Source organism: Aptenodytes patagonicus, chromosome 2 (assembly GCF_965638725.1).
Source record: "Aptenodytes patagonicus chromosome 2, bAptPat1.pri.cur, whole genome shotgun sequence".
NCBI classification, from domain to species: Eukaryota; Metazoa; Chordata; class Aves; order Sphenisciformes; family Spheniscidae; genus Aptenodytes; species Aptenodytes patagonicus.
Window position 1 is genome coordinate 22,276,974 of NC_134950.1, and position 26,682 is coordinate 22,303,655.

The 26,682-nt window shown below is 37.6% G+C and overlaps 1 protein-coding gene across 41 annotated transcripts in view; it reads right to left on the reverse strand.

The window, feature by feature from the left end:
* RIMS2 (regulating synaptic membrane exocytosis 2) overlaps positions 1 to 26,682 on the reverse strand; it is a 515,547-nt gene that overhangs the window by 56,917 nt on the left and 431,948 nt on the right. For 28 of the 41 annotated variants that reach the window (XM_076329285.1, XM_076329287.1, XM_076329286.1 and 25 more), the window contains 2 exons: positions 21,971 to 22,143; positions 2,225 to 2,466 (listed from right to left, as the gene is read on the reverse strand). The exons of the other annotated variants lie outside the window; for them this stretch is intronic. In XM_076329285.1, the coding sequence (XP_076185400.1) occupies positions 2,225 to 2,466; positions 21,971 to 22,143 (415 nt within the window). The remainder of the gene's footprint in view (positions 1 to 2,224; positions 2,467 to 21,970; positions 22,144 to 26,682) is intronic. 41 annotated transcript variants of the gene reach the window in all.

Consider the following 26,682-nt stretch of genomic DNA (forward strand, 5'->3'; position numbering starts at 1 on the left):
GTGCTGTCAAATAGGGCAGCAGGAGCTGGTGTGCGGTAACAGCTGCACAAAACAACCCCTATCCAACCGATACACGAGGGGCATTTTCAGAAGGCGGCAGCAGGAGGTGCACTGGCTGCTCTCATCTGGGCCGGGTGCAGGCCAGCGCTGAGCACAGACCTCTCCCAGGGAGCAGCCGAGGGAGAAGGGCTGCCGGCCAGAGCCGTGCAGGCTCCCCTGGTTTCTGCTGCACCTCTAACAGCACTGAAATACAGCGCCTTATTCAAGAGTTTTTCAGAACACCCCATTCACAGTCAATGGGGTCAAGAGACCTTGAGTACTTTTGAAAGAGTTACATTTCACATTTGTCCCTGACTTGAGCATCTAATCAGTTGTTGGGCAACTGATTGGATATAATAGAAAAACTTCAGATTAAAAGTCCCAAATAACTAAGACAGTGTGGTATTTAAATCAAATCTAGGCAAGCCACACAATACAGATTCTCTCTAGTGCTGAGACATACTTGAACAGCATACAAAGAACTGACACCCTTCATTTAATATCCCTTACAGTAAGAGACCAGATTAGATCAGAACTAGTAATGTAGTGCATTGTATTTGACTTGATTTCCAAATACATCAATACAGTTACATACCCGTGTACTATCACATGAGTAAAATTTAGATTTCTAGGTGAGCAAGTGGCTAAGCTTTTTTCTTGCCCAACCAGACGCTTCCCAGATCTGTATAAAGATGACTTCATCTTTTGCCTCGCATTCATTTGAACTCAGAGAAAATAGAAACGTATATGAAACTGCCAGCTCCATAACCTGCAAGTGAGTTGGTAAAATATGAGACTGCTGCAAAGACTTGCCTACTGAGGGAGTCATCAGTGTCTGCGTGATATTCAGAGCTTTCACTATATACGTTCTTTCCCCTCTTCTTCTCCATTCTCTCTTGTCTCATATCGCATTCAGTAAGACGCACACTCAAGCTCCCTGCTCTCTTTCTGTGCTCCTCCTTCTTCTGCAGTTACCCCTCTTGCTTACCCTTCCTTTCCCCTCTTTTTTACTTCTACTCTTTCCAGGTACTTTAAATCCCCTTCTTACAAAAGTTTACTTACAAAATTTACCACAGTTTCTGACATTGCAAATCATTGTTTTGCTCCATTTACTTGTACATTAAAACTCTTATCACTTTGGTTTCACGACATAAACTGCAAACTTCCCAGAGAACTGAAAAATCTCTTATCAGTGTTTGAATGGAGACCATTAGCACAATGGAGACCTTCAGATGGGACCACACACAGCTGAACACTATAAACTTATGTTGAACCATATGAAAACGTTACAACAGTTTTGCTTAAATACTGAACATACAGTAAACCTTGTGTATATACCTTGAAATATATAAATGTATATATGTACATAACTATATAAATTGCTTAAACACTTTTTATATATATGTCATTTAAATACAAATAATCTTTTTCATGTAAAATACACTTGTCCTATACAGCTTCCTTAACTGACAATGAGAGCTTTTCAGAGTGCATTATATGGATTTTCTCTGAAATAGGAGGAATACAAAAAAATGCATAAGATTTTAAACGCTTTAGGCATCAAAGCAGAAAAACTCTCCATTTTTCCTAGGTAGAATATTTCAGTATCAAATTTTAATTGAGATAAATAGAAATGAGGAAAATTTATGCTGATGGTGAATATGCTTGTAGGCTGAAAAGAAATTAATTAAAAAGCAATAAAACAGTTGTACTAAAGCAATAAAATGTAACATATTTTGTTCAGGAAAATTGTTTCATTTCAAAATAAGGTTGCGTGTTCAAATGTGAAAAAACCACCATATTGAAATACACAAACACTATTTGTGATAAAACCAAAGGAATTTTGCAACATTTCAGCGACCCTTCACAAACAAGGGTAAGGATTCTCCCCAAACAGAAGTACAGCAGCTCATGTTGGCTCCTGAGAAGCAAGGAATTAGTGTATTAAACAGGTTCCAGCAAGCAGAAAATAAAAGCCTCAGTCCAACCTGAAAAGGATCTTTGCTAAAAAAAAAATAGTTTAGTAAATGTCTAGAGAAAAAAGATGCTTGACCATTTTCTTCATTCCGTAGAATATTGTTGATTAGGCAACTTCAACAGGATATCCAAATGATTAAACAGTAATACATACACATTATGTACATTTAAATGATACTTTGAGAGGGGAAAAAAATCCAGTTCCTACCAGTTTGGCTGAGTTGTGACGTGCTACGGCTTTTTCGCGAGAGACCCACGATGGCGACCATCTTTGCACCGATGCTGGAGCGTCTCTTTTTGCCGCCACCACCAACAGTGCCCACTGCTGTGTCCGACTGGCTGCCATCATTCTTCTCCAGTGTGTACATGTCCCCGCCGATGCTGGTGCTCTTAGTCATGTTCTTTCCTGAGGCGCCCATCTGTCTGCTTTGCATTTTGGATGTAAAGACACTGTCAGCCAGTGGATGGATAAACAATGCAGACAAAGAAGAGTAAAAAAGGGAAGACAGAAAAGGACAGGTTTCAGATGGAAGGTTTTGGGAGACTGGAGGGTAAAAGCAGCTAATTCACACAGGTAGGGTTTGGTTTTTGAGAGGTGAAAAGGAGCAATTTTAATTCTAGGTTCCTGTTTGATCTCCTGTAAACATACTTGACTCATCAAAATTTTGTTTTAAATAATAAGCTCTTATTTACTGATTGTCTTAAAATACATTACCAGCAAAAGCACATAAAATAATTAATACATCAGTATACCGTATATACATTTTTTGCTAGGAAAATTTAAGTTCTGCAATCAGTGCTCTGCCCCTTTTCTTCTCACGTACATACACACACACAAATAATCTATATTCCTTTGGGAAACAGATACTTGACTCATTACTGAGTGGAATGAAAGGATATCAGTCTGAAACTTTGGTTTCTAAACATCCAGGCATATCAAGGATGTTTTCAGTAATCTGGTTTAGCTCAGTCATCCTATGATTTTGATGAAATTACACAGTAATGAACAGCCGTAGGTTTTTTTCTCCCTCTCTTCAGCAACAAATACATGTATTATATGTATTTCATACAACACTTGGCTGCTATGTGACTTAGATCATCATTACTGCTAAGTGGAATTTAATTCTAATATACCTTTTGTACTCATTTATAGACTGTTTCTACACACTTTACATGGCTGTGTCTAAATTATCTGCTGCAGCATTTCACAACATGCCCCAGAGGGACCTGGTGTCCCAGTGGTCCAGACTAAGGGACCTTTGCTTTGCACAGAAATCACAATCTACAGTGATGACAGCAGTACCTATCCAAATTTTGCCCTGACATCTAACTGGTAGGTGTCTGGACAAACATCCAGACCTGGAAACTCTGGAGCACATGTGGGCCTGAGAATACATAGAGAATATTTCTATTGCAGTGAAGTTCTTGCACAGAATTCAGACCTTTATTATTCTGTTCAGTACAGTGCATCTCGCTAAAAACTCCCCACTAGATACAGTCTTAGACAATCCACAAAACAGTGCAATATTTCTGAAAACCAGGGGAAATTTTTTTTGTGTTAAATCACCAGTATATAAAGATGAACAAAGAATATTTTTGCTTTTTAAACAGATTTTCAAAAACATGCAAAGGCTATTCCTAGAGCTTTACCGTTCAGCAAATGGCTCTAGAGTAAATTTTAGCAGGTATAGCCACATTCTTTTCCCCTTACCTATAATGGCCTGAATCTATTTCAAAAAAGGAAGGTTGTATTGCTTCTTTATGAAGTTTTTATAACACATGTTCTGTCACACAAAACTTACCTATGGAGCTAATGCAGTGCTCTCGAAAGCAAAGGGATCACTGGGTCTCTTCCCACTCACTCAAGGGGAAATGGGATGAGGCATCAGATTTGGAACAACACTGCAACTATTTAAGATATTGGAGAGGTACCCATAAAGTGCTTTGCCCTTTAGTTGATAGCTGCATGTGCATGAAGGCGCAAAACGCTTGGAGTTAAGACACAACACAGAGGAAAACATAAGAGCTATTTTATAGAAGTGGACCTCTGCCATTAAGTCAAAAAACATTGGGTGTGCTTCTGAAGGAGGTTATAAGGGAAAATATGAATGAGAGTTTGGATCAGGAGATGGAGAGGCACAAAACAAAGCTGAGAGAGCGCCGTAGTGGCCTTGCCTTGACAGACGATAACAAAAGACTGGAACACAGTGATAACCTAAAAATTTTTTTCTTATCCTTTTTTAACTCTCTTTGTTGGTATATGTTAGTTCACACTGACTGACATTGGTACATTTAACACTAAGAAAAGAGTGGGATAGGATGCGGGTAAAGAGGAAGGCAGGGAAGAAAGAAAAAGTGGATCTGTATTTCTGGGGCTTTTTAGCACTATGATAACTTACTTGTCAGATGATAACATGACATGCTGTATTTTCTTTCAAACACCTTTAGGGATTGTTTTACAGAAAGGACATGCCACAGAAACTAGTTCTAAATTTCAACACTATCTTGCATGTAAGAAATACTAGAGAGATCTAGGAAGAACAATGTTGGGAAGAGCTAGTGTCTTCAACTTTATCTTATGCAAAATTCTTCTAGGAATCAGAAAATTAGAGCCCCTTATCCAGTAATGCTATTTTGAACCCAAGTTTTCTAAAGACTGTTGTCTGTCCAGTCTCTCTTTTCAATATTTTTTAAAATCAGTTCAAATTTGACACAGGAGTAGAAAACTAGAGCTATTTAGTTTCTAAAACTGTTTTGAAAACAGATCCCTGGAGAGAGATCTTATGAACGCCCCTGTGGGGAAAGACTGTAGTATAAGTCATTACTGAATCTCTGTTATTTCACAAGGGAGCTCATTTGCACAGCACAGACTGATAGGGGAAGTAATATTTTTACTGCTTGCAGAACAACGTATTCCAATGATCCATTTTTCAAGAATGATATCCAGAAAATCAGTGGGTTCCTGTCATATTTACTAATAGGAAATAATAATTATGGCATTGCTTTATAAATGATATTAATGTTCAGGAAAGGTCTTATGTCATAGCAGTGAAAACAGAAACATTCTGTTTTCTCATAAAACTTACACTGAGGAGAAAGTTCCCATTTCCTGAGTCTAATGTGCCTTTGAGGTGCTTCATGTGTCATTTCCCAAGATGTATAATTCTATTTAAGTGCAATGGATTACAATAATTACCCTTATTAAAGAAATCGATGTGCTTAAAAAGGTTGGCATGCAAAGTTGCTATAATTTCACTAGGCAGTTAACTATGAAAGCACTATGCATTACAAAAATTTGCTCCTTGGCTGCTGTCTAAAGGCTTCTGTGTCACAAAATGAAGCTTTGCTGTGTACACCTGCCAACAATGAGCTACAATTCATTCAACCACATTCTTTTGACCAACTGAGAAAAGTAAGAAAGATAATTCAAGCAAGGAAAAAGGGATTTAGATTTAGATTTGTGTGGATATACCACATACTATTAAAATGGATAATATTGAAAGTTCATTCACAAAACTATTTTTTTTTCAGTAGAGTTCTAAAAACATTTGCTTTAATTAAAGGTTTGCTGCTGTTTTTTTCCCCTCTGTAAAAGCAGCAGAGAAGACAACTTTGTTATGCTCCCAACTAGCAAACAGCTCCTGGAGAAAGCCATCACAGCTTTGTTTTTTCTCAATTACTCTCTCACCAAAAAAGCTTTGAGAAATAAGTACTAGGGGAGTCCTGAGTGGCTTATGGTACCTCATAGTAAATCTGCAGTGGTCATGAGCAAGCCAAGTCCTTCATCAGCACTCTGAACCCTTTCTGGCCATCCAAACCCTAACTCACTAATTATCCTTGGTAGATGCTTGGTATCCTCACCACTGAAGCTACCTTTCTACACAGACTGTCTTCCGATAGTGCCAGAAATGGATTATTCCCAGAAAAATAGGGTGTTGTATGTCAGGTTTAATTCCTTTCTGAGGTAAAATAAATGTAAGATGGAGAGAGTAAATCAGAAGAGAGTAAATCCTACATTTTCTCTTAACAGGAAACAGAAATTATACATGAAGTTTTCTTTACATGTACATATACACAAACATAATCATACACACACACATCCAGTTAAATATGTACAACAATATTTTAAAACTGACATTGAGTAAAAGCAATTTATGAGATGATATGAGTCAAAGAATAGATATGTACTAAAAACAGGGTTCTCAAGGTGCCTTATAAGATATTAAACTTAAAAATATCCTTTGCAAAGAGAATATGCAGCCAGACGGGGGAAAAAACCCCAAAATTAAAGAATGAACTATGCTAGTCCCAATCACATGTGCATAATGGTGTAATAATCACCCTTATTAGAATCAAGACAAGAACAAAATCATCACATAACCCCAGCTGCATGGCAGCCCACAGCCTACAGCAACAGCAGAGTGAAGGTGACAGCAAGGCCGCTGACTTTGGCTTATGGAGGCCAACTAGTCAACAAGAGCAGGGCGATGAGTAAAGCTCTCACAGTAACGTTCCTTCCTGCATTACCTCTAAATTCAGGAAACTGCCTGAGGACACTGAGACCTGCAGACAGGTCTCTGTCTGTGTAAGTAGGCTAGAAACTCTAGTCAGATGCTTCAATTTTCCAGTGAACAGAGAAAAAGGAAAGTTTTCTCTACTCTGCCTTCAATGCCGATCACTGTCTTTTCTAGTTTTTCTCAGTTGTGAGAAGTATCGTTATACACCCTTCCTAAAATACAGTATTCCTCTGTAATCTCTTCACAAACAAGCAGAGGGAATACTCAAGCAGGTTAAATGACTAATAACAGCTAAGTGTAAAACAAACTCTGAAATCTGATCGTCAATTAAAACAGTCTACTTAAAGCAAACTCAAAACCGGTATTAAGCATATTTATGTTTTCCCAAGAGATAATTATTCCAGATAGTCAGGATCAAGTTGGGCATGTCAGCTTCCTCTGTATTTTACAGTACATTTTCTTAACTTTAACTGTTTGTGGCCGCCTACGCTATGGATAAATTTTAAAGGAATATGTTCTCAAAGCTAAAGCAGAAAGTTCTTCAAAACAAAGGAGAAAAATAAGACATTAGAAAAGAAATTAGAGTAAGACATCTATAAGTATTTGTACTTTAAAGCCAACGGTGAAGTATGAGAACCCTAAGTACCAGTTAGTATTCTTAAAAATATACCATACTAGCCAACTGAGGGGAGCCAAACTGACAGATACCTATGATAGGAAATTTAATATGGTCCTTCTTGTCATTGAAGAACCCTGTACCACATCTATAGTAGTTAATAAAATGGCTCAGGCCTGTTCTCTGGCCTTGACAACCTGCATACACACAGCTAGCTTACATCCTTCCCAAAAGAGGGTTTTCTCGGGCATGCTGCCTAGAGGAAACAGACCCTGACCCGTGCTATCTCCCGAACTGTGCTTAGGCTGAATCAGGGGCACCTTATTGGTGTGTCCAGGACAAAGCTATGCCAAGGAGGACACAAACTGTTTAAACAATATGGATGATCAAGACTATGTCCTGGCCCTGTCTAGCTTACTGGTCTAGACATAGCCTTAAATTCCTTGATGATACTACAAATCTCAGATTGTTTTCAAATTCTGATATTCAACAGGCCAATTCTAGCCCATAAGCTTTTTCTGAATAGTTTTAAAGAAAAACAGTAAGCAAGTACAAAACTGCTATTCATACATAGTCTTCTGGAAAAAGCAATGCTATGTTTCTGGATTTCTTAAAGGCATTAATCTTCAAGATTTCTTTGCAGAGACCCACTTGTTTTCAGAACAGGGAGTGCAATTATTCTCTGGAATCAAATTTGCTGTCAAGGTTTTCCAGACTCCTACTATAACAGATAATCAGAAACTACCTTGGTTTTCTCCTCAGTTTGTCAATATCTGTGCTGAATTACAGAAAGATAAGAAAACACTGGCAGTGAAACTCTCACAAAAGACAATGTCTAGGACTGGCTACTTGGAAAATGATCCTTTCTGGAGTTGATGTATAGCCGGAGGGGAATACTGTAAAGAGCTTAAGGAAATACTCATAGAAGGGAGGCAGAGAAGTAGGTCCCATAAGAAGATCTTTGCTTTAATCTTAGTATCTCCTGCTTTAGACAGACCATTTCCTTGATATCTGACCAAGGAGGAAAGCAACTGTTTGTGAGTTTTGGGTTAAGGAGAGGGAAGATTTCACAGTGCAAAAGGATCCTGCCCTAAGGGCAGAGAAACTGATTGGAAGCCACTTTATATACAACAGTTATAGCTGGTAACTCTTGCACCAGGTAAGATGGACTGCGGTGTGGGCAAATGCTCCAGATCCTAGATAAAGAGGTTCCAGAAAAAAACTTGTTTTAATCAACATTTTTGGATGTTAAGAAGTAAAAAACAAGTCAGAAACTTCATCCAACCTCTCCCAATTTCTGACTGACTTATTAGTGCTTTAAAGGTGTTTAATAATCTTACAAGAAAATACTAATTTTAGAACTAATTGATAATATTGTTGGCTGCTGTTATATTTTCCATTAAGCAGTTGCAGACACACTGAATCCTCATTGTTTCATATGTACCAAATGGAAAGTCTTGTCCTGTCTCCATAGTTAAAAAGCTGCAGTTTTTGGCTGCAGCTTTTGAACCAGTTGCAGAGTTGGACAGCGTCTCACTAGTTGGTCAGATTCTTGCCTACAGAACAAACAGAAACTTTTTATAGAAATTGGCTGATTAGTATGGTAAGTGCTAAATTTCCTCAGGAACCTTTTGTTTAGGCCAGAAAAAGAAAAGAAACCAAAACAAAACATAAACTAAAAAAAACCCCCACTGACACCTGGAAGTCCTTATGCTTTATCATGCCTGTTGAGATTTACAATATGTGGCAAACCAACCAGAATGGGGATGGAGGAGCTAAAGACAATGACTCCCCTGAAAGCCGTTACTGCTATAAAAAGCAATTATGAAGTCCCACAGGTTAAAGAACCTCATTAAGATTTTTTGCAGGCATCCTATGTTTTTGCATAGGATTTTACAGGGCAGTACTGCCCGTTCTTTCTGTACATTAAGCAATCCAACAGGCAGCAACAAGAAAGGCTAAACCAGAAAAATACACTGACTCAGTCTTTCTCCATAGACAAGAAATACAAACAACAGGCCCAAACCCAAATCTTCAGACACCATGGTCATTCAAGCAACACGGATCATATCCTTTCAGACATCCTCTGCCACTATCTCGTTTTTCTCTCCTTGACTTATCAAAACAATAATTAGACTCTTGTAAGGCGAACACCTCTCATTCCCTTTATCTCATTTGTTAAATAATATCATAATACATCTGCCAGCTCAAAATAAGTCCCAGCGCCAGGAACCCCAGCCCTGTAGCTCACCTAGTGACTCACTGAACCGAACGGTCATTTCCCATAACCCGCAACAGCTTCCCAGCATTTTCTCCCATCTCTGCCTCTCCCTGCTCTTCCTTCTGTCATCTTCCTCACTAACATACCAACAAGACAGATATTTTGTGTTAGTAGATGTAGAAAAGCTTCCTCTTCCCTCTCCACTACCCTAGTAAGTTGACATCACATCAGCAGGGTTCTGCAGGAGTAAAGTAGTACTGAAGTTATATAAAACTGACTTTTAAATCAGGCCCTGGCCCTGAACCAGAACAGTCTGTGGCAGAAAGCAGCACAGTGAGCAGTACAGAATCCTTACACTCAGTGACTCCATGATCACTAACAAATTACAAAGAATATCACTTATTCAACAAAAAATAAATAAAAATGTTATTCTGTTTCTAAGTATGACTGATAGACTAAAATTATTATGACAATCTTGATTTTTTTTTCCCTTACCAACAAATACACTTTACTAAAACCAGTATTATGAAGCAGACATTTTTCCAATCTACAATATTATTAATATTTTTCAATGTGAAGGAGAAGATATCAATACCATCTATTGTACTGTACATTGTCAGTGGGATTTCTGAGGATTTTTTTTGTATTTTTGTAGTCTTCTTTACAGCAGAATTGGAAATGAAAACTTATAATCCTGATGCTCTATCAGAAGTGTATGTATTGGAGAATCAGATTTACACAAGTCATTTGGCAGATCTTGCAGGTTTCTTTTTTTCCCAATGCAAAGTCAATATTACTACTTTCCTGTCATTTAGCTTAGTTCTCTGGTAATGATCCCTAATGAAAATAAAGCACCTGCAATAGTAAAAATCCACTTTGCCAAGTGTGGCATACAGCCATGTGCTGTGGTATCTCAGGGAAAGGATTTTAACAAATTTTCTATTGATGTAATAGATATTTTCTAACACGTCTCCTGTGAGACTGGAAGACCCACTGAAGATTTCGTTTACAGCTTTTTACAAGCAGGAGAGGAATTTTAATGTCATTCTTAATAGACACCTTAATTCATTCGGAGAGGCTCTCATTTCATTAATTTGCTGAAGAAGTTTAACAAAAACAGCATTATGGGGACAGCTGTAATGTAGGAAATAACATTTCCATGGGAACAATGCTTCCGGCCAATGCATGTACTCATCTGCCAATTCACATCAAAGTGAGACACTGCAGGTTCAAAATTGTAATGACGTAGTCTCCTGAGATTCACTTTGTCAAAAATTATCCTATTAACTCATTTGTGATATAAATCTCCAATAGCTACTGGACTGACTTAATTATTAGTTTTATTTTATTGAAATTATAACAAGAAAGTTGGTGGGAAACAATAAAGCAGTGATTATAATGTATTTTGTTATGTATATTACTATTCAAAGAAAAATTGTGTGCACATCTCAAAATAAAAGTAATAATATTTTTGTATGAAGTATCTGTTTCAAAGGTCTCTTTTGATACAAATCAGAAACACCTCACCTGTTACAGTACATAGCTTGACTTGAACTGGATCTTCTGCACTCTGCTAGATATCAAGCTCTGCATACTGCTTTATTATTATAAATCAACAGATGTATAGCTTTTTCCATATCATGACTTGCATGTTTTTTTTAAATAGGAACAAATTTAAAAATTTTTTGGTGTCAGGCCGTTGGATTACTTATCAAACATTGCCATGACAAATGAGTGATGCAGAAAAAACACTGCAATAGATAACTGTTTCCAAACACTAGCAGTTGAATTCTTCACAGAGCTTCAGAGATTTTTGATAAAAGTTCTCACCATCTCTGAGAGAATAATTGGCCATTTTTAATATAAAAATACAATTTATAACAATTTTTAATTTCTAACGACTTTTTAATTTAAATTAAATTTATAACAAAAATTTTATATTCATATTCATCTACTGTTGATAAACTTTCAAGTTTTCCTTTACAAAGTTACAGAAAAGCTTTATTACCCTGCTAACAGTAGTGAATCTATGCAGAAATCCCTTTGATACAGTGAACTAAACCAGCCATTTACTATGTGTGAATTCAAAAGAAGGCTAGTGAGAAAACTCGCTGAGGTCCAAAAATCTTGCATTAGTCATCTGTCATATTAGTTTGATATTCATTTGTAAATACAAGCAGTCCATATGAGCTCTGAAGGCATGGCAATAAAGTAAGTAAATTCTAAGCAAAGACAGAGTTAGTTTTGAGTAACAACCAAAATCTCTGAGTTTAGAAAGCATCTTCTTTAACCCAGCCCGGCAAAGAAGCAGTTGCATTTGTAAGTGCAGGTTAACAACAAGCTTGCCAAATTAAAACTGACAGTGGGCAACCTGATTTAATTGAGAGTGTTTCTTACAGAAATGCACCTTGCATGTACTTAATCTGAAAGTTAAATGTTATGTGCTTATTCAAACATACTGTTGAATTACAGTCTTCCAACAGAGATGGAAGGGAGGGGTCATTCTGTTTTCTATATTAACACTGCTGACTAAGTCACAAGCTATACTGCAAGCTTGCTCAGTGCTGCCCAGATTTTTTACTTGAAGGGCTGAAAAGAAATGAAAAGCAAGCAGTGAAATGATAAACCAGACTTTAAATCCACTATGTGTCCAAGACCTAAAACCACCAGAGAAATAATATAAAATCAAGTCTGGAAAATGAGAAAAATTTCAGACTTGGAGGCAGAAATTCTCAAAAATATGTAGAGATAAGAGACATCATATATTACCTTAGGGTAAGAGGAACCATGATTTATCACCTTTACTTGCTAAACTGAAATTAGCTATAAGGAAGATTTTCTTATTTAGAAAACACATTGATAGCTAGAAAACTTTGAAAGATAGACATGCAGGAACTGGATAGGATACACTACTGAGACTGAATTAATGGAAAAATCATGTAATACACAGGGAAGAGCCAGATGGCCCGAAAGGGCTTTATTTAAATAAATTGCTGTAGTCAATATGGATTTCACTATAGCTGCATCTATACTTCACTCATGAAAAACTGAATTGCTTTGATTAGTACTGTACAATGTGGATATGCTCGTGCTCCTTGTACCGCTTACGTGTATGTGTGTGGCAGCGGGCGTCTAAAGAATAAAACAACTCTGATGTTTCCTTCATTCCTTGTAAATTCAGGTTGCTTGAGGACTCCAAAAAATCAGGGTCAGAATAGGCACTGCTAACATCTCATAAACCCATAGCATCTCTCTGAATTGATCTTCTGGGACTGAAAGCTAAATGGACACGAGCAAGAGATCTGAAGCCATAATTACCTCAACCAAAGAGACATTATCTGGGACATCATGATCTTGTCTGTCTGACTTCTGTCACTGACAAAATGACTTTGAGTCACTTTGGGCCTCTGGGGGAAATTAGAAAAGCATACAGAAAACTTAAGACCATCATAAAAAGAAAATGTTGTGAGGAAACTTGGCTTACATCTTTCTGAACACAAGTCTGCAAACTTTGTTTTTCTGACCTGGGGAGGACAGGTCTATGCCCAGAACTCCCTGCTGAGGCAACGTGCACGTTGCACACCATGCACGTTCGGAGCAAAGGCTCCTCTTGTTTACCTTGGGCCTCCATAGGAATCGTGCTCATGTTATGGCTACAATCGGAAGCGCCAGGCTCCCAGTGGTATTTGTAGGGAAATATATAGGTTTATTTCCTACTAGGGGCCACCTGATGACACATCTCCCAGCTTGTTTAGGTAGCACCTTATGGACTTTATAGACCAAGATGAGTACGAACACCATGCAGGTACAGTGATAATACTGAACCAAAATGTTCAGATGCTTGGTCAAGTAACATTAAAATCAGATAGATAGGCCATGTCAAACTGCTGGAGTATCATCTTACAATAGGTATTAAGTAAGCAATAGTAAGACCATCACTGAGCCCCTGACCCTTCGTTAAAATATCATACTTGCCAGACAGGTCTGGCAATGTGTTTCAAAGGCACTGGCACAAAACTAGTAACTGTTTTAGAAATACTTTTATGAGGTAACAAGGAGTTTATGTTTGTTTCTTAGAAGGCTAAGTGATAAGCTTATTAATTATTTTTAAGGAAGTAGATTTAGAGGAATCAGAAAAGGAACTATCTTATTTTTACAGAATCTTTTCACTTTTCTATTAAAATAATACTCAGGTAAAATTAGTGAAAACATACAGCACTAAGACAGAACCACAGAATCATAATATCAAAGAAAGAAAAGCCTGATGGGCTTCAACATTCAATTCCTTCTTTTTATAAGTTTCTACCCCACACTTAGTTGTTGCTATTGCTATTCTTGTCCACAGACCCATTGTGCTCAATCCTATACAAATAGAGATAAAAAAGTCTGTCTATTGAAGAACTTATGATTCAATCTAGTTTTAAATATCTTCAGAAAATTAGTCTTTTTTAACACACATAGTGCAAAAACTAATTTCAACATTTAGGTTTTCTTCAAATCCTCATTTTAATTTTTCCCTTCATCCCTACTTCCCTGCATGTCTCCAGGGCTTTCCATCTGCACCTCTGTTTGTTTGTGTTTTTTTTTTTAAACTACTGATGCACTGTTTTTAAATAACCTCTTGTAACAGGAGTCCATCAGTGCTTTCTGGATCACAGGTCAGAGCTGACTCAACAGAGGTTGAAGTGCAGGCTGCAGTTCATGGAGAGGGAAGCAGTCTCAATGATACTGTGTTGCTGTCAAAGAAAAAATGTCTAGAGTTCCCTGCTGGGCACCGTATATCAAAGCTGCAGACTGCTTCAAATGAGGTATTTTCACTGTTCACCTGTTAATAATGTGTACTTCCAAATTCATTACTTTATTATTTCCCAGTGGATCAAAATAAGTTTACTAGCTGTAAAGGAGTCTATACATCTTTTGTACTTTAAAGTAACACGAAAAAATGGGTCTCCAAGGATTTGATAGATGGTGATGAATAACTTAGAAACAGGTGACTTTGCTAGATTTCTTAAATGATTTGTATTCTACTCTCAGTACTGATTTCACAACAAATTTTTGAATTCATGTAATTCCTTTCTGAACCACTGATATTTTGTATAATTTTCCATAATATTTTTCCAGAAGTCACAGATATTTTTCTTCTGCATGTCATCTACGAAAGTGTAAAAAAACAAATGGCAAAATTATTAACTGTGTGTGTTGCTACAGACCCAGTAGCTATATGAATTTACAGCTTTTGAAGATTTGCTTCGCTGTGGAATACTAAAGTTAAAAAACTTACATCAAAAAGTAGTGGGTTTGAATCTATGCTTCAAATGGGACAAGAATTTGCCACAAACTGCTAACAGACACTACACAGCCCGATAATACTAATGAAATCTTACTGAAAAAAAGTTTGGTTTAGGTCCTTTGATTTCAGAGTCACAGACTGGCAATACATAAGCAGCCCTCTGCTTATCTAGTCAGAAGTATGCAGAAGAGTTATGTTAGGGGGACACAAAATAAAGTTGCTGCTTTTTGTTCAAGGACTCAGTCCATCATACTTGCCTCAGCTGCCTGAATAACGAAACATTTTGCAGCTGAAAAGAGCTGGTGAACGTCGTATTGCAACCTGCCGTTCTCATTCCAGGAATGGCAAGGTCACTTCATTGTGATGTTACACCAAACGTGTTACACCAGTATCTCGGATTAAGAGCTGCAGGAAACTGCATGCTGACATGTTTTCCCTGAAAAATTACATAAACATTGACATAGCTGTACCCAAGTTCTCTCTCCCCCCATGGCAGAAATTACACTGGGTGAACCTTATCTATCTATCTATCTATCTATCTATCTATCTATCTATCTATCTATCTATCTAGTGCTAGAGCTATTGGGAGCATAACTGCCTGTACTGCAATTTTGCTAAAGGACCAATCATGCAGTGGGGAAAGAGTCTCAGGCTAAAGCTTTCCCTTACAAACATATGGCCTGTTTGGCTAGAAAGGTTAGGCACAATTAACTCCTTTCATCCAGTAGTGCAGCTGGAGCAATCATTATAATCATTCTGAAATAGCTTTAAGAAACCAAACAGCCCATGCACATTGAAAAATGGATTCTTGATGCTTGTTATCTTTTGCACAGTTTTTGAAATTTTTACCAGAATATAGATTTTCAAAAAATGTTACTGGCTTCCACCCCTGTGAAGGAGCTTGCACAGACTGAATCGACATGCTTTTTCATCCAGCTTTGCAAAACACTGCATTTAACTGATAATAGCTGCAATCACAGTGGAAGGCTCATAAAAACTGAAATACTAAGATTACAATATAATGAAAAACTAAGGAACAAATACTCATCAGGAACCAGTTTTAAAACCTACAAATTAAATTCTTTAAAGATTTTTTTGACTGAATGACACAAAAAAGAACTAGAAAGTGAATTTGAAACAATCTTTATACCCAACAAGGGAAAGGGCACAGAGAGCATGAAGAACCATTAGGAAGAGAAAAAGTTTTGTGTCTGAAAAAATCCATTACTTAAAACTACATCTTGCACTCTGTTTCTTGCATCTTCAAGTGCCCCTGCGAAATTACATCCCAACTAACTTTTTCTACTACAAATTCTCCTTCCTCAGTTGTGTCATCTTCCTACTTAATCAGCTCTGTTTCTTCTATTGTCCTTTAGCATTCACTTCTTTTCTTCACACAGGATGTCATCGATTTCTTCCGATACATAGCAAAACACGTGACGGATTTTTCTGTGCTGTCTCTGCATTCTCCTCTTTATACATTTCTCTCCCCTTGCCCCTGTCATGGATGCAGAAATTTCTCACTGGGTCCCTTCCTCAACTGTTTGATTTGCCTAAGTGATCATATGCGATCTTCTGATTTCCATTCCCCCCGTGCCTCTTTCCTTATTCTTACCTCCAGCCACCTGGTCATCACTGGCTCTTTCCCCAAATTATAGAGACATGCTTTAGCATATCCCTTTAGAAAGTAACGTAGAATCTCTAGTCTTGCTCTCATCAGTTCTGCAACTACAGCCACATCTCCTTTCTCCTTTTCATCTCTGAATTAATTGAACACGTTGTTTTAAGTAAATCTCTTGAGTTCTTCTTTTCCAATTACATTTCAAAACCTTTCCAAACAACTATCTTTCCCTTTTTGCATTCGGTAGAAACTACTCCTGACGAAGTCTTTAATGATTTCTTAAGATTTCAAAAGTACACTGTTTTCTTCTTTGTTTTGCTACAATTAACCATGCTTTAATATATTACTTCCCTTCATTCCCACAGGTCATCGCCTCTCAATTTTTTTCTCTCTCTAACCTTTCATTCAAAATGTGCTCTAGTAGATTCTAATTTTCTGCCCACCCAGTTAACTGTGATGGTCCCACAGGGCTGTCGCGCTGTCTCCTCTATTTCTATCCCTCAAACATCATCCCTTCATCAACAGTACATCAAAGCATTATCCCCTCTGCAATAAAAACTCCCTCTCGTTTCCTCTGTATCCTCCTGCCTACACTAAAACCTCTTTCTTTGGCACCTCCTTGTGAATCACTGATCTCAACTCAGTATTTCCCACCAAGACCTCTCTTATGCTTCTTCTCCCAGCCATGTGGATCATCCGTGTCATTCAGGCCTGCTATTTGGGCAGGCCTTTTAATTCAGGCTTCATATTAGGTCCATTTCTGTGTGACTTGCGCATGCTTTCCATTTCACATCTCTACCCTCTCTGTCCACCCACACAGCCAATTGTTTTGTTCACTCTCTCACCATTTCAGATGCCAGCTACTCCAGTGCTTTCCTCCAGCCCTGGCAATTTACCTACCCTAACCCCTTCCAGGATACTGTAGGAAAGATAAGTTTCATAGCCTTTCAATTTGGCTGTGTCATCTTTCTCCATACATCAGTAAAAAGCTATACTCTTTTATCCAGTTGTACATAATTCGTCTTTATTTTCTAGTATTTTAGCAGTTGTTCCTTATCACATTTATCTTCTCACATTCAAGACTGAAAGATCAGTTCCTGCTGCTCATCAGACTTGGCCCATCATCCACTTGATACATTTTTAGGAAGCACCTCATGTTTTTTCCTCATTGCCTCTAATGCTTGAAAAGAGCTCTCCAGAAACATTCACAAAACTATCTTATTTTCCTTCTTCAAATGTCCCCTTAGTACTCTCTGTTGTCAAGCTGTCCCAAACCCAGTATTGTAACTATCTACTGTCATGTGGGACATTTCTTAATTCTCATGTGTTCCCTCTCTGGACTCGTATGTCATCTTATGATTTAGACTCTGTGCTTGGAACAGAGGTTGCATTTTTCTTCTGTATTTCAACAATGTGTAGCACAATGAAATCCTGTTCTGTGATTACAACTGTTGTGTACTCATATGATAAAACAAAACTATCGTGACTACCAGAATTAATGCTTAGGATTGATATGTAAAGAAATGTTAAGGAAGGTTAAGATTTAGAGCAGTCGTAAACAGATTTCCTGCAATAAAAATTATGAATGCTCACACATTAGATCTAAGATGGCTTTTTTTTGTCCTTGATACCATCAGGGAGCTGGAATAAGAAATAATGTCAGAGAACTGTACGTAAGGAATCTTTAAAAAATACAACAGGGAAGCTTGATCCATGCTTTCTGTTTACTAACACGTATTGCCAAGAAAGAACACAATTGTGTTTTCCCTATAGGCCAACCATATGCCAAGGTTTAGTTTTACAGGGCTTAATGAAGGTAAAATCTGATGCTGCAGCTATTTCTGCCAAAAAAGATTTATTGATTTATTGTGCTCCAGTGCTCCAAAAGCTAATGCAGTTTGTTGCACTGAGGGACTCTTTAAAATAGGTATGGGATGAATCCATGATGGATATCTGCCTTCACGGTCATTTAAGTTACACTGACCCTACCTATGATCTCAGCAGACTGAAGCCCTTAGTGTGACTATTACCGTTACCCATAAAGTATATAAGCACAGTGACATCAAGAGGTACGATGTATCCCTAAAGAACTAATTTTTGACGGTGGAGTGATTAAGAGCAGCCCCTATGTTCCAGATTGCCCAGAGGAAAGGCGACTGCTGTTCAACTAAAGGTGCACCTCTGAAGTAAAAATATATGTTGAAAATTCCCATCTGCAATATAGCTTTTCTCAATGCCCAAGGTCTCAGGAACTAGATGATAATTTACTACTATTCTGTGATGGATGAACTGGCTGCTTTGGTTCTGTTGGGTCTCTCAAATACCTATTGATAAGTTTAATTATTAAGTGATGCTTTGGTGATTGTTTAATATTGGTGGCGGGTCTGAAAACATTTTTTGGAAAGCTGAAGTTGTTAACTTATCTTATAAGTATCTTATAAATTGCCAGGCATAAGGTATCTTATAAATTGCCAAACAAGCAAGCAGAAGGCACTGAATTTATAATGATGCTTAGGATCGATTCTGCCTTTGGGTTTGTCCACTGAATACACAAGTCATGATATTTCAATACGTTAATGATACACAACTATGTGTGCATATAAATCTATACATATACATATACCTGTATGTATATAAGAATCAATCTGTGCTTTTCAGTTTGCTTCTTACCCTAGAAGAATGTTCAGACAATACTAAAAAGATGAGCACTTATTGTACCATGGGAAAGGAAGGTGGATATAGAGAAACTTTCCTTTTTATTGACAACTTACATACTAAAAGTGGTCAAAATGGGCAAAGTGGGCAAATAATGCTGGTCGTTGATTTCCACGTTGGGAGCCAAAATCTAACACAAACAAAAGTCTCTGCACAGCAGTCACTTAATAATAACTTGTTTCTCTATCAAGTAGGGACTCCTGACTTTTGCCGCTTCTTCATGAAGGCAGAGAGCAGCTAACAAGCAGAGGAACAAGCTGGCATAGGGAACAAGAAGTTGTTTCTCAAAGACGACTTTACTTTCTGTGAGGGACAGCTTTTTGGCTGAAGACTAACCTGAGCGAAAGCTGGAAACCAGGAATAAGGTCATGCTTTTTGAGAGGCAGGACTTCCAGATCCATTAAACTGGGAATTTAGTGGCAGCCGGGAGAGAAAAAGGTCTTTAAAACATCCTTTCCCACACTACCATTTAGCAGTCCCTGGAACATGTATGCCAAGGCAGTCTTAAAGACAGCTCTTTCTAAACTGCTTTTGCTGAATTCTAAAATGCGCTCACATGAGTGAAGGAGTGGTGGCACTTAAAGTATAAAAGCAGTAGTATGGCTGTATTGGCCCATACCACCCCTGACTGAACACTATGCATTTTGATTCTCTTTTTGTATCACCTTTGCTCTGTGCATGTTCACATGTGTGTGTATGTACCGGCATGTACACATATAAGTTTGTAGCAAAGGAAGAAAGTGGATTGCCATAGAGTGCTCTGCGCTTACCCTAATACATATGAGCACAGTTTTGCAGGCATAAATTATCTATAGGTAGTGCAAAATTAGCAAGTTAAAAGAAAGTGGGTTTTTTTGAGATTTTCTGCCATTCTTGTGTAGGTGAGAAGGGGTTCAAGAATATTCAGCAAATCCCAAAGTCATTTTTTGCTAATGAAGAAAGAAGGAATATTGTATTTCTCTTAATGCAAATTACATGATTTTGCAATACAAAATGTCACTCATTTACATGAAAAGTCATGGTTCAAAGGAATTGTGGTAAAATGTATAAATCTAGAATATTATCTGATAAAACCACAGCCAATTGTGCTGAAACTTTTCTGGACACAATACAGCAGCAGAGGTACATGACCCCTCCACAATACAGCAACCCACAATAGTTATTCACATGGAACAAAAACAAAGGGAAGACTTTGCTTATCCACATCGATTGTCAATCAATATGCACATTTATCAGCCTACACAAAGAGGATTATGAAAAAAAAATTCAAAATTCTCTTCTTTAGTACTGCCACAAATGAAAGCAAAGATGTTTTTGATACTGATGAGATATCACTCAACAAAAGATTTTTCCCTGAAATAATAATTCAAGCAGGGAATACAATGAGGAATCTTACAATTTCTATTGTTTATTATAGTCAAACCCAAACTCTAGTCTAAACCAATTTAAAAAATAATATGCTGTAGTTGCATGCATAATAATGAGTCAAGTTAGTGTGCTACATCATTTGATATGCAGAACAAGTTCACTGAAGTTGAGAGTGAAACTTGCTTAAATATGAAAGCATCATGATTGAAAGCAAAAAAGGTGCGGAGAACATAGACAATAAGCCAAGCAAAGGGAAAAAAAAGGGAAGACAAGTAAGGTCCTGGTACAGGAGGAAGAAGAATAGGTCTGTAGAAACAGAAGTATATTTTACCTGTCATCCTCTTTCCCTTCCTCAGCTTGGTCTTCTTGAGCTTTTTCATCATGCCCTGATCCTTTGATTTCCTCCTTATCACAGTTTTCTGTCACCTCTTGCCCTTCCCCTTTTTCATTAATTTCTTGCTCCTTTGCTTTTTCCTCCTCCTCCTCTTTTTCTTCCTCCTCAGGAAATACTCCATCTTGTTCATCCCCTTCCAGCCCTCCCTCTTTTTTTCCCTCTATATCCCTTGTCCTTCTGAAGTCAACAAAAATTGAAAAAGGCATGCAAAAAGAAAAAAGAAAAGAATAAATTAAAGTTAAGGTCATGGAGAAAAGCATGCATGAACTCACAAGAAAGGAAATGCAAAAGAAATGAAATAAAAACTAAAAGATGGAAGCAGTCATATGTTAAACCATGCTGGCTAAGACACCAGCCTACGCTAGAGAACCTTGGGACGTTTTCTTAGGGCAGCCTCTAAGTCCCTCTTCGAATAAAAGTTGCATGGCAATACATCACATTTAGAAATGTATACATAACTGTATGACAGAAACAATGTGGTCCTAACAATGCTCATATAAGCAGATGTTTAAACAATCTTTTCAAACACACCATTTCTCTCAAGAGGACAATTTTCTGAGAATTAATATAGGCTGACATTGATTTTTGCTGAGAGATGCAGCTGGGTTACACCTTCCAAGAAAAACAATCTTTCATTCCTTCTACAGCCAAAGCTCCTCTGAGTGTGCACAGGGAGCAGGCAAAGGAGATGCTGTGTTTTGCTCACAGATACACTATGTACATCTTGTTGAAGAGTAGTTCAATGGTTGTATGCCTACAGTTAAATTGGACTAGTGTAAGTATTAAATAAATTGAATTGGTCTGTGTAAGTATTAAATAAGACTTCTATCAAAGTTCAGCAGCTCTAGTTTAAAAGGAAATTAAGATGCCTCTGACATTGCTGGCACAAATTTTCAAGTTAAACTGTCTTTTCAGCCGTATTAAGTATTTTACAAAATGGTTTTCAGAAAGTGCAAATCTAAGTGTGTCTGATGCTTGCTGACAGCATATGTTTGTTATTTTAGTGTATGTTAGTATAACCCAAGATGACAAAACTTGGCTAAAAACAAATACCATGAAGACTGAAAAAAGCATTAGATGAAGAAGACATTTAAACCAGTATTTTGCAAATTTTCACCTAGGCAAAATATTAATTTCAAACACAAATATTGACAAACATTCAGTTACTTAAATTACACGACTATGGCTGGCACTACAGCTCCTCGTGCTCACCTTATTTTCTTGTTTCCTCTTGGACGCTCTGACTGGACGGACATGTAGCTTGTGCTGCTGAAACGTGAAGCGCTGCTTGTCCGTGACACAGCAGACACATCACTGACATCACTGTCTGAAGACTTATTGGAAACATTGTCTGAGCCTCGCTGAGGATCCCGTCCTGACCGATACTGTAAGAGGAAAGGGACAAAGACACAGATGTTGTCAGTGACATATTACCACAAATCAACTATGGAGCTGGTCCCTGATGCTATCTAAACTGCCTTTGTCACCAGACTGCCTGAATTTTTATAATGAAGTTCTTAGCTGATACAGAATACAGGTTATGTCTTGGTTTCTATTAATTTTACTCTGCTTTGCTATCCCATTCAAGTTATTAGCTCCTCAGCTTCCTCCATAGAGTGACTTGTACAAAACTTCCAGCTCTTCCAAAGGTTTCGCAAACCTTAGCAAAGACATCTAAACCATCAAGGAATATTCTTACCACAACTGTTTCACCAGTGCATGAAGCAAAGCAGAGAGACTTAGTGACTTGCCCATGATTACTGAGCTCATGAAAGATTGAACAGGAGACAGAATGTGCTTCATGCTGTCTATAAAATATGTGTCTCTTTTGGGGCCTAGCCTATTTACAAGAACTTCTAGCTGACAAATGTTAACAATTTTTTTTTTTAAAGTAAATAGATAGATGAGATTATCAAACCAAAAGACAAAGCGATGTAGCTGTGCAAGCAAACCACACATCTTGCTGAACTGCTGGGCTGGGAAGTCTGAAAGGATAGGACAGGACTAGAGATAATTTGTACTGACAATGTACAAATGCCTCAGAAACTAAAAAATTACAATAGTGTTTGAGCTTGTTAACAGTATATTCCAAACACGGAACTGGCAGGTGACTGGTGATCAGCAATAAGCCCATACAATATAAAGCAGTGTTGTGCAGAGGTATTCAAGTTAGATCTGAACAAAGTATTATGGTTATTTGTTCTTGTTACACAAGTTAGCTCTAAATTAATGCTAAGTCTGTGCCACTCTGCATTGCATTATGTGCAGATATAATAAATAGCAGAAAGGTGTTTTTCCCTCTCCTCTTCATATACAGACATTTCTGTGTATACAGAAATCTGATGGGTTACTATTGATAATCTTTTCAGAAAAATAGTACTGCAAGATGAATTGTCAATGATCACCAGGTAACTGGCTGACATGGAAAGAAGACAGTATGGAAAGATGTGACGAGCAGCACAGACAGGACTGAAAGAAAACAATGGAAGAAAATAATCCGCATAATACATCAGTGGCTTGTTGAACTCTTGGGGTAGCAACATTGGACTCAGCCACCTGGAGAAAATAATTCATAATGTAAAGTGGCAGACCTGTGTAGTCCTGCAGAAAAGAAGGGTGTCCAGGTTTGGCTATCAACTTTGTCCCTTTTTTATAGTTTTAGAATAACTGTCTTTCATGAAGTACATAGATCATTTGCTTCTGTTCTCTTGCAAGGAATATTACACTGGGAAATATTGTGAAAGACTTTGCAGTGTCTAAATAGCATTTCAGAATAGCATTTGAGTGCCTGTTTACCATAAATGAATTTTACACTTAGAAATCGTAAGCTATTTTGCCCATTTTAAGATGGGGAAATGAAATAAAGGCAAGAAAAAATGCTTGTGCAGGTTACACTGTACACCTGTTGCAGACAGTGACCAAGCACAGGCTGAACTGCACGCTTATGTAAAATGGTTGCACACGCTGCAGCTGGCTTCCTGATCTGTGCTAATTTACAGTGTTTGTGTTCATTGACAAACCACTCAAGCCCTCCCCAGCCTTTAAGTGTGAGAGTGCACTTAGCCAGCCACAAACTCACAGAGTAGCTCTGTGATTACAACATTTAAATGTTGTAATATTTACTGACTGTTTTTATTGATGCCATTAATATTTTTGCTTGATAAAGAAGACAGTACCTATTATTATTGATATGTTCATTTGGGAACATAAAAACAATGATTAAGCAGCTGTCCTGATCATCAGAAATAATGGAACATTATACCAGAATAAAAGGATTGTTCTTTTTCAGCAACTCCTTTTAAAAGAGCAACTACTTAGCCCTTTGAAGAAGAAAAAAATAACTATGCCTAGTGAAATGTGTATATATTGAGTCCTACCTATTCAGTTCCACCCACCTAACACTCCCTAGAATAATTCTGCATTGAAGACAAAGTTATGAGTGTAGTTTGTGTTGATTTAGCCTAAACCTACGAAGACTGAGAAGTACAGCCTGGTGTACTGGACTACCACCACGCACTATAGAAAAGGCAACGCAGAGCTGCCCTCAGGCCTTCAGTATTTGCCGAGGCTCCCAGGCAGATGTACTTGCCATGACGAACCCTGTGATGCCAAGACTACGCTGCCACTGGCTCCCAACAGAGCTAATGTACAGCCAAGTCGTGTATGCCTATATAAACAGCTGTCGTACTGACAGTGGCTAGTGACCTCAGGGTAGACACACCGCTAGCATTACAGACCTAATGTGGCTATCCTTTGGGGAAATAAGATAGACCATAGCGTCAGATGTAAATCATTGATGGAATTGTTAATTACATTCCAATTAGGGGATAGATAATTACTTGTGGTGATTCATAGAATAACAGACCTCAACCTGCAGATCCCACACTGAGCTTGCCAAGGAGTCCATGGAAATGAGCCCTTCTAAATTAAATACATGCAAGCAACATGGAGCAGCAACGGTTTCAGCATTGCACAAAGTTATTCTGAAGAGTCATTCTGCAGCACACTGAAAGTTTCAAAAACCTATGGGTTTGATTTTATCTGTTTCACTTCCACACCTGGAGAACATCAGTTCTTAAAATACATTTTTCACAGCAGTGTGCTGTATATAACAAATCAGACATTTTCATAAATAAAACAATCGTATTTTTTTTAAAGCTAATGCAATAGTAATAATATAGTGATATATGGTGAAGATTGAGAATTGCTATGGCAAGAAGAGCAACTTAAAAGTAAATCATTTCAGAACTATAATGTGAAAAAAGATCATCAGATTATTACCTTGTCTCTTTTTTCTCAGTTGTATGTAAAAGTACTTCCCATCAAATGTTTTCAACTGGGTCAGATGGCACAGAAATATTCTTTGACCCTTACTATTTCAGGATGTTTTAGATTTGAAATTGGGAAAGTTAATTGATCCTTTCAATAAATTTGAATGTCTTAACATACAATATTTGTTTTTAAAAGTTTTATTTACACATTGTCTGAGTTACAGTCTCAGCATCTGCTAGCTGCCTACCAAAGTAACATCTAGAAACTGAAACTAAATTGTCTTTCTTGCTGGACAAAGCTCAGATACCTCATACTCATGCATTATCTCTGCTCCAAATTGCTCTTTATTCTGCTGCTGAGGTCTACTTTTGACCTTATATCTGACTTAATTTTGTTTAGGAAATGGATTATAATAGTGAGTGTATTGCATGCTAGTGTTTCAGTAACTGCAGCACAGAAGATAAAAGGAACCATATTGCTTCTCTCACAGAAGCCATGCTGGCATTTCAGTTTTACATTTGTTTCTTAAATTGCAGTTCTGTATAAGGCAGTTTCTGAAGTGCTCCTTTGCTCTCTGCCTCCAAAGTAAAATGGCACTTCCATTGTGTGAATATTGATTTTTAAAAAGTATTCCAGTTTTTCATGTCATATACTCTGAAACTGTAAAACGCAACCATTTTTGCACAATTTTGCACTATTCTTTCTTCAGTTTTTGTGTGGCTAAAGTTGCCCCAAGGCATTACATCTTCATATATTTCATATACTTCCTTGTTTTCTTCCTCCAAATTTCACTTTCTTTTTTTCTAAATGTCACCAACTGTATGATAAGATCAATTATTAGACTGAAAAGGTCATTATTAACCAAATGCCATCCACCCATTATATCTGAAACACTGCTACCATTACCCATCCCTCTCCACTGCTGTCCCTATGTACTGTGCTGTAGGAGTTTGTACCATCTGAATGCACACTGCTGGGGGACTGCAGCCCCCGTGGCTGGATCCTGGCTGTAGCACGGCCACAGGTTTGGATCATCAGATCCAGCAACTACCCTGTATGCTCCAATTTCCCTCAGAAGAAAACATGGGCACAAGGACAGTAAGGGAGCTTCATGTGCACTGATAGCTCCCTTGGTTTGGACAATCAGGAGGTCCAGGCTGTGGTGAAGTGTACCTGCCTACTATGCAGGTTAATTAAATACTGGTTTTGTTTTTGTTTTATTTTTTATTTTTTAAATAACAGCCATGGCAGTAGGAAAATTATCTCCTGACTTTCCCTGTGCTGGAATATATATGTCTTTTTTATTGGAATAAGGTTAAATTTTCATTTCCAACCCAATCAAGACTCATATAATATAGGCAGCATTCTGGACTTTTATGACCCATACAGCAGTAAGAGTATCCAGCCTCTTCAAACTGTTTCAACAATAGGAAGTCTGCTGCAAGCAGAGGAGTTGATTAAAAGTCGCTTTTGTATTTTTATTAGTAAGATGATTTTGTCCTATTTTGCTGTGTTGAAGAATGGGATAAATTTCATTATTACAGATTCTATCAAACAAGTTTTAAAGTTTCTAAAAGCCCTTTCCTCTGCATTAGTAAAATAATCAGCTGAAGACCCTAACAAAGTGACAGCTAGGTGTTTGTGCCAATACC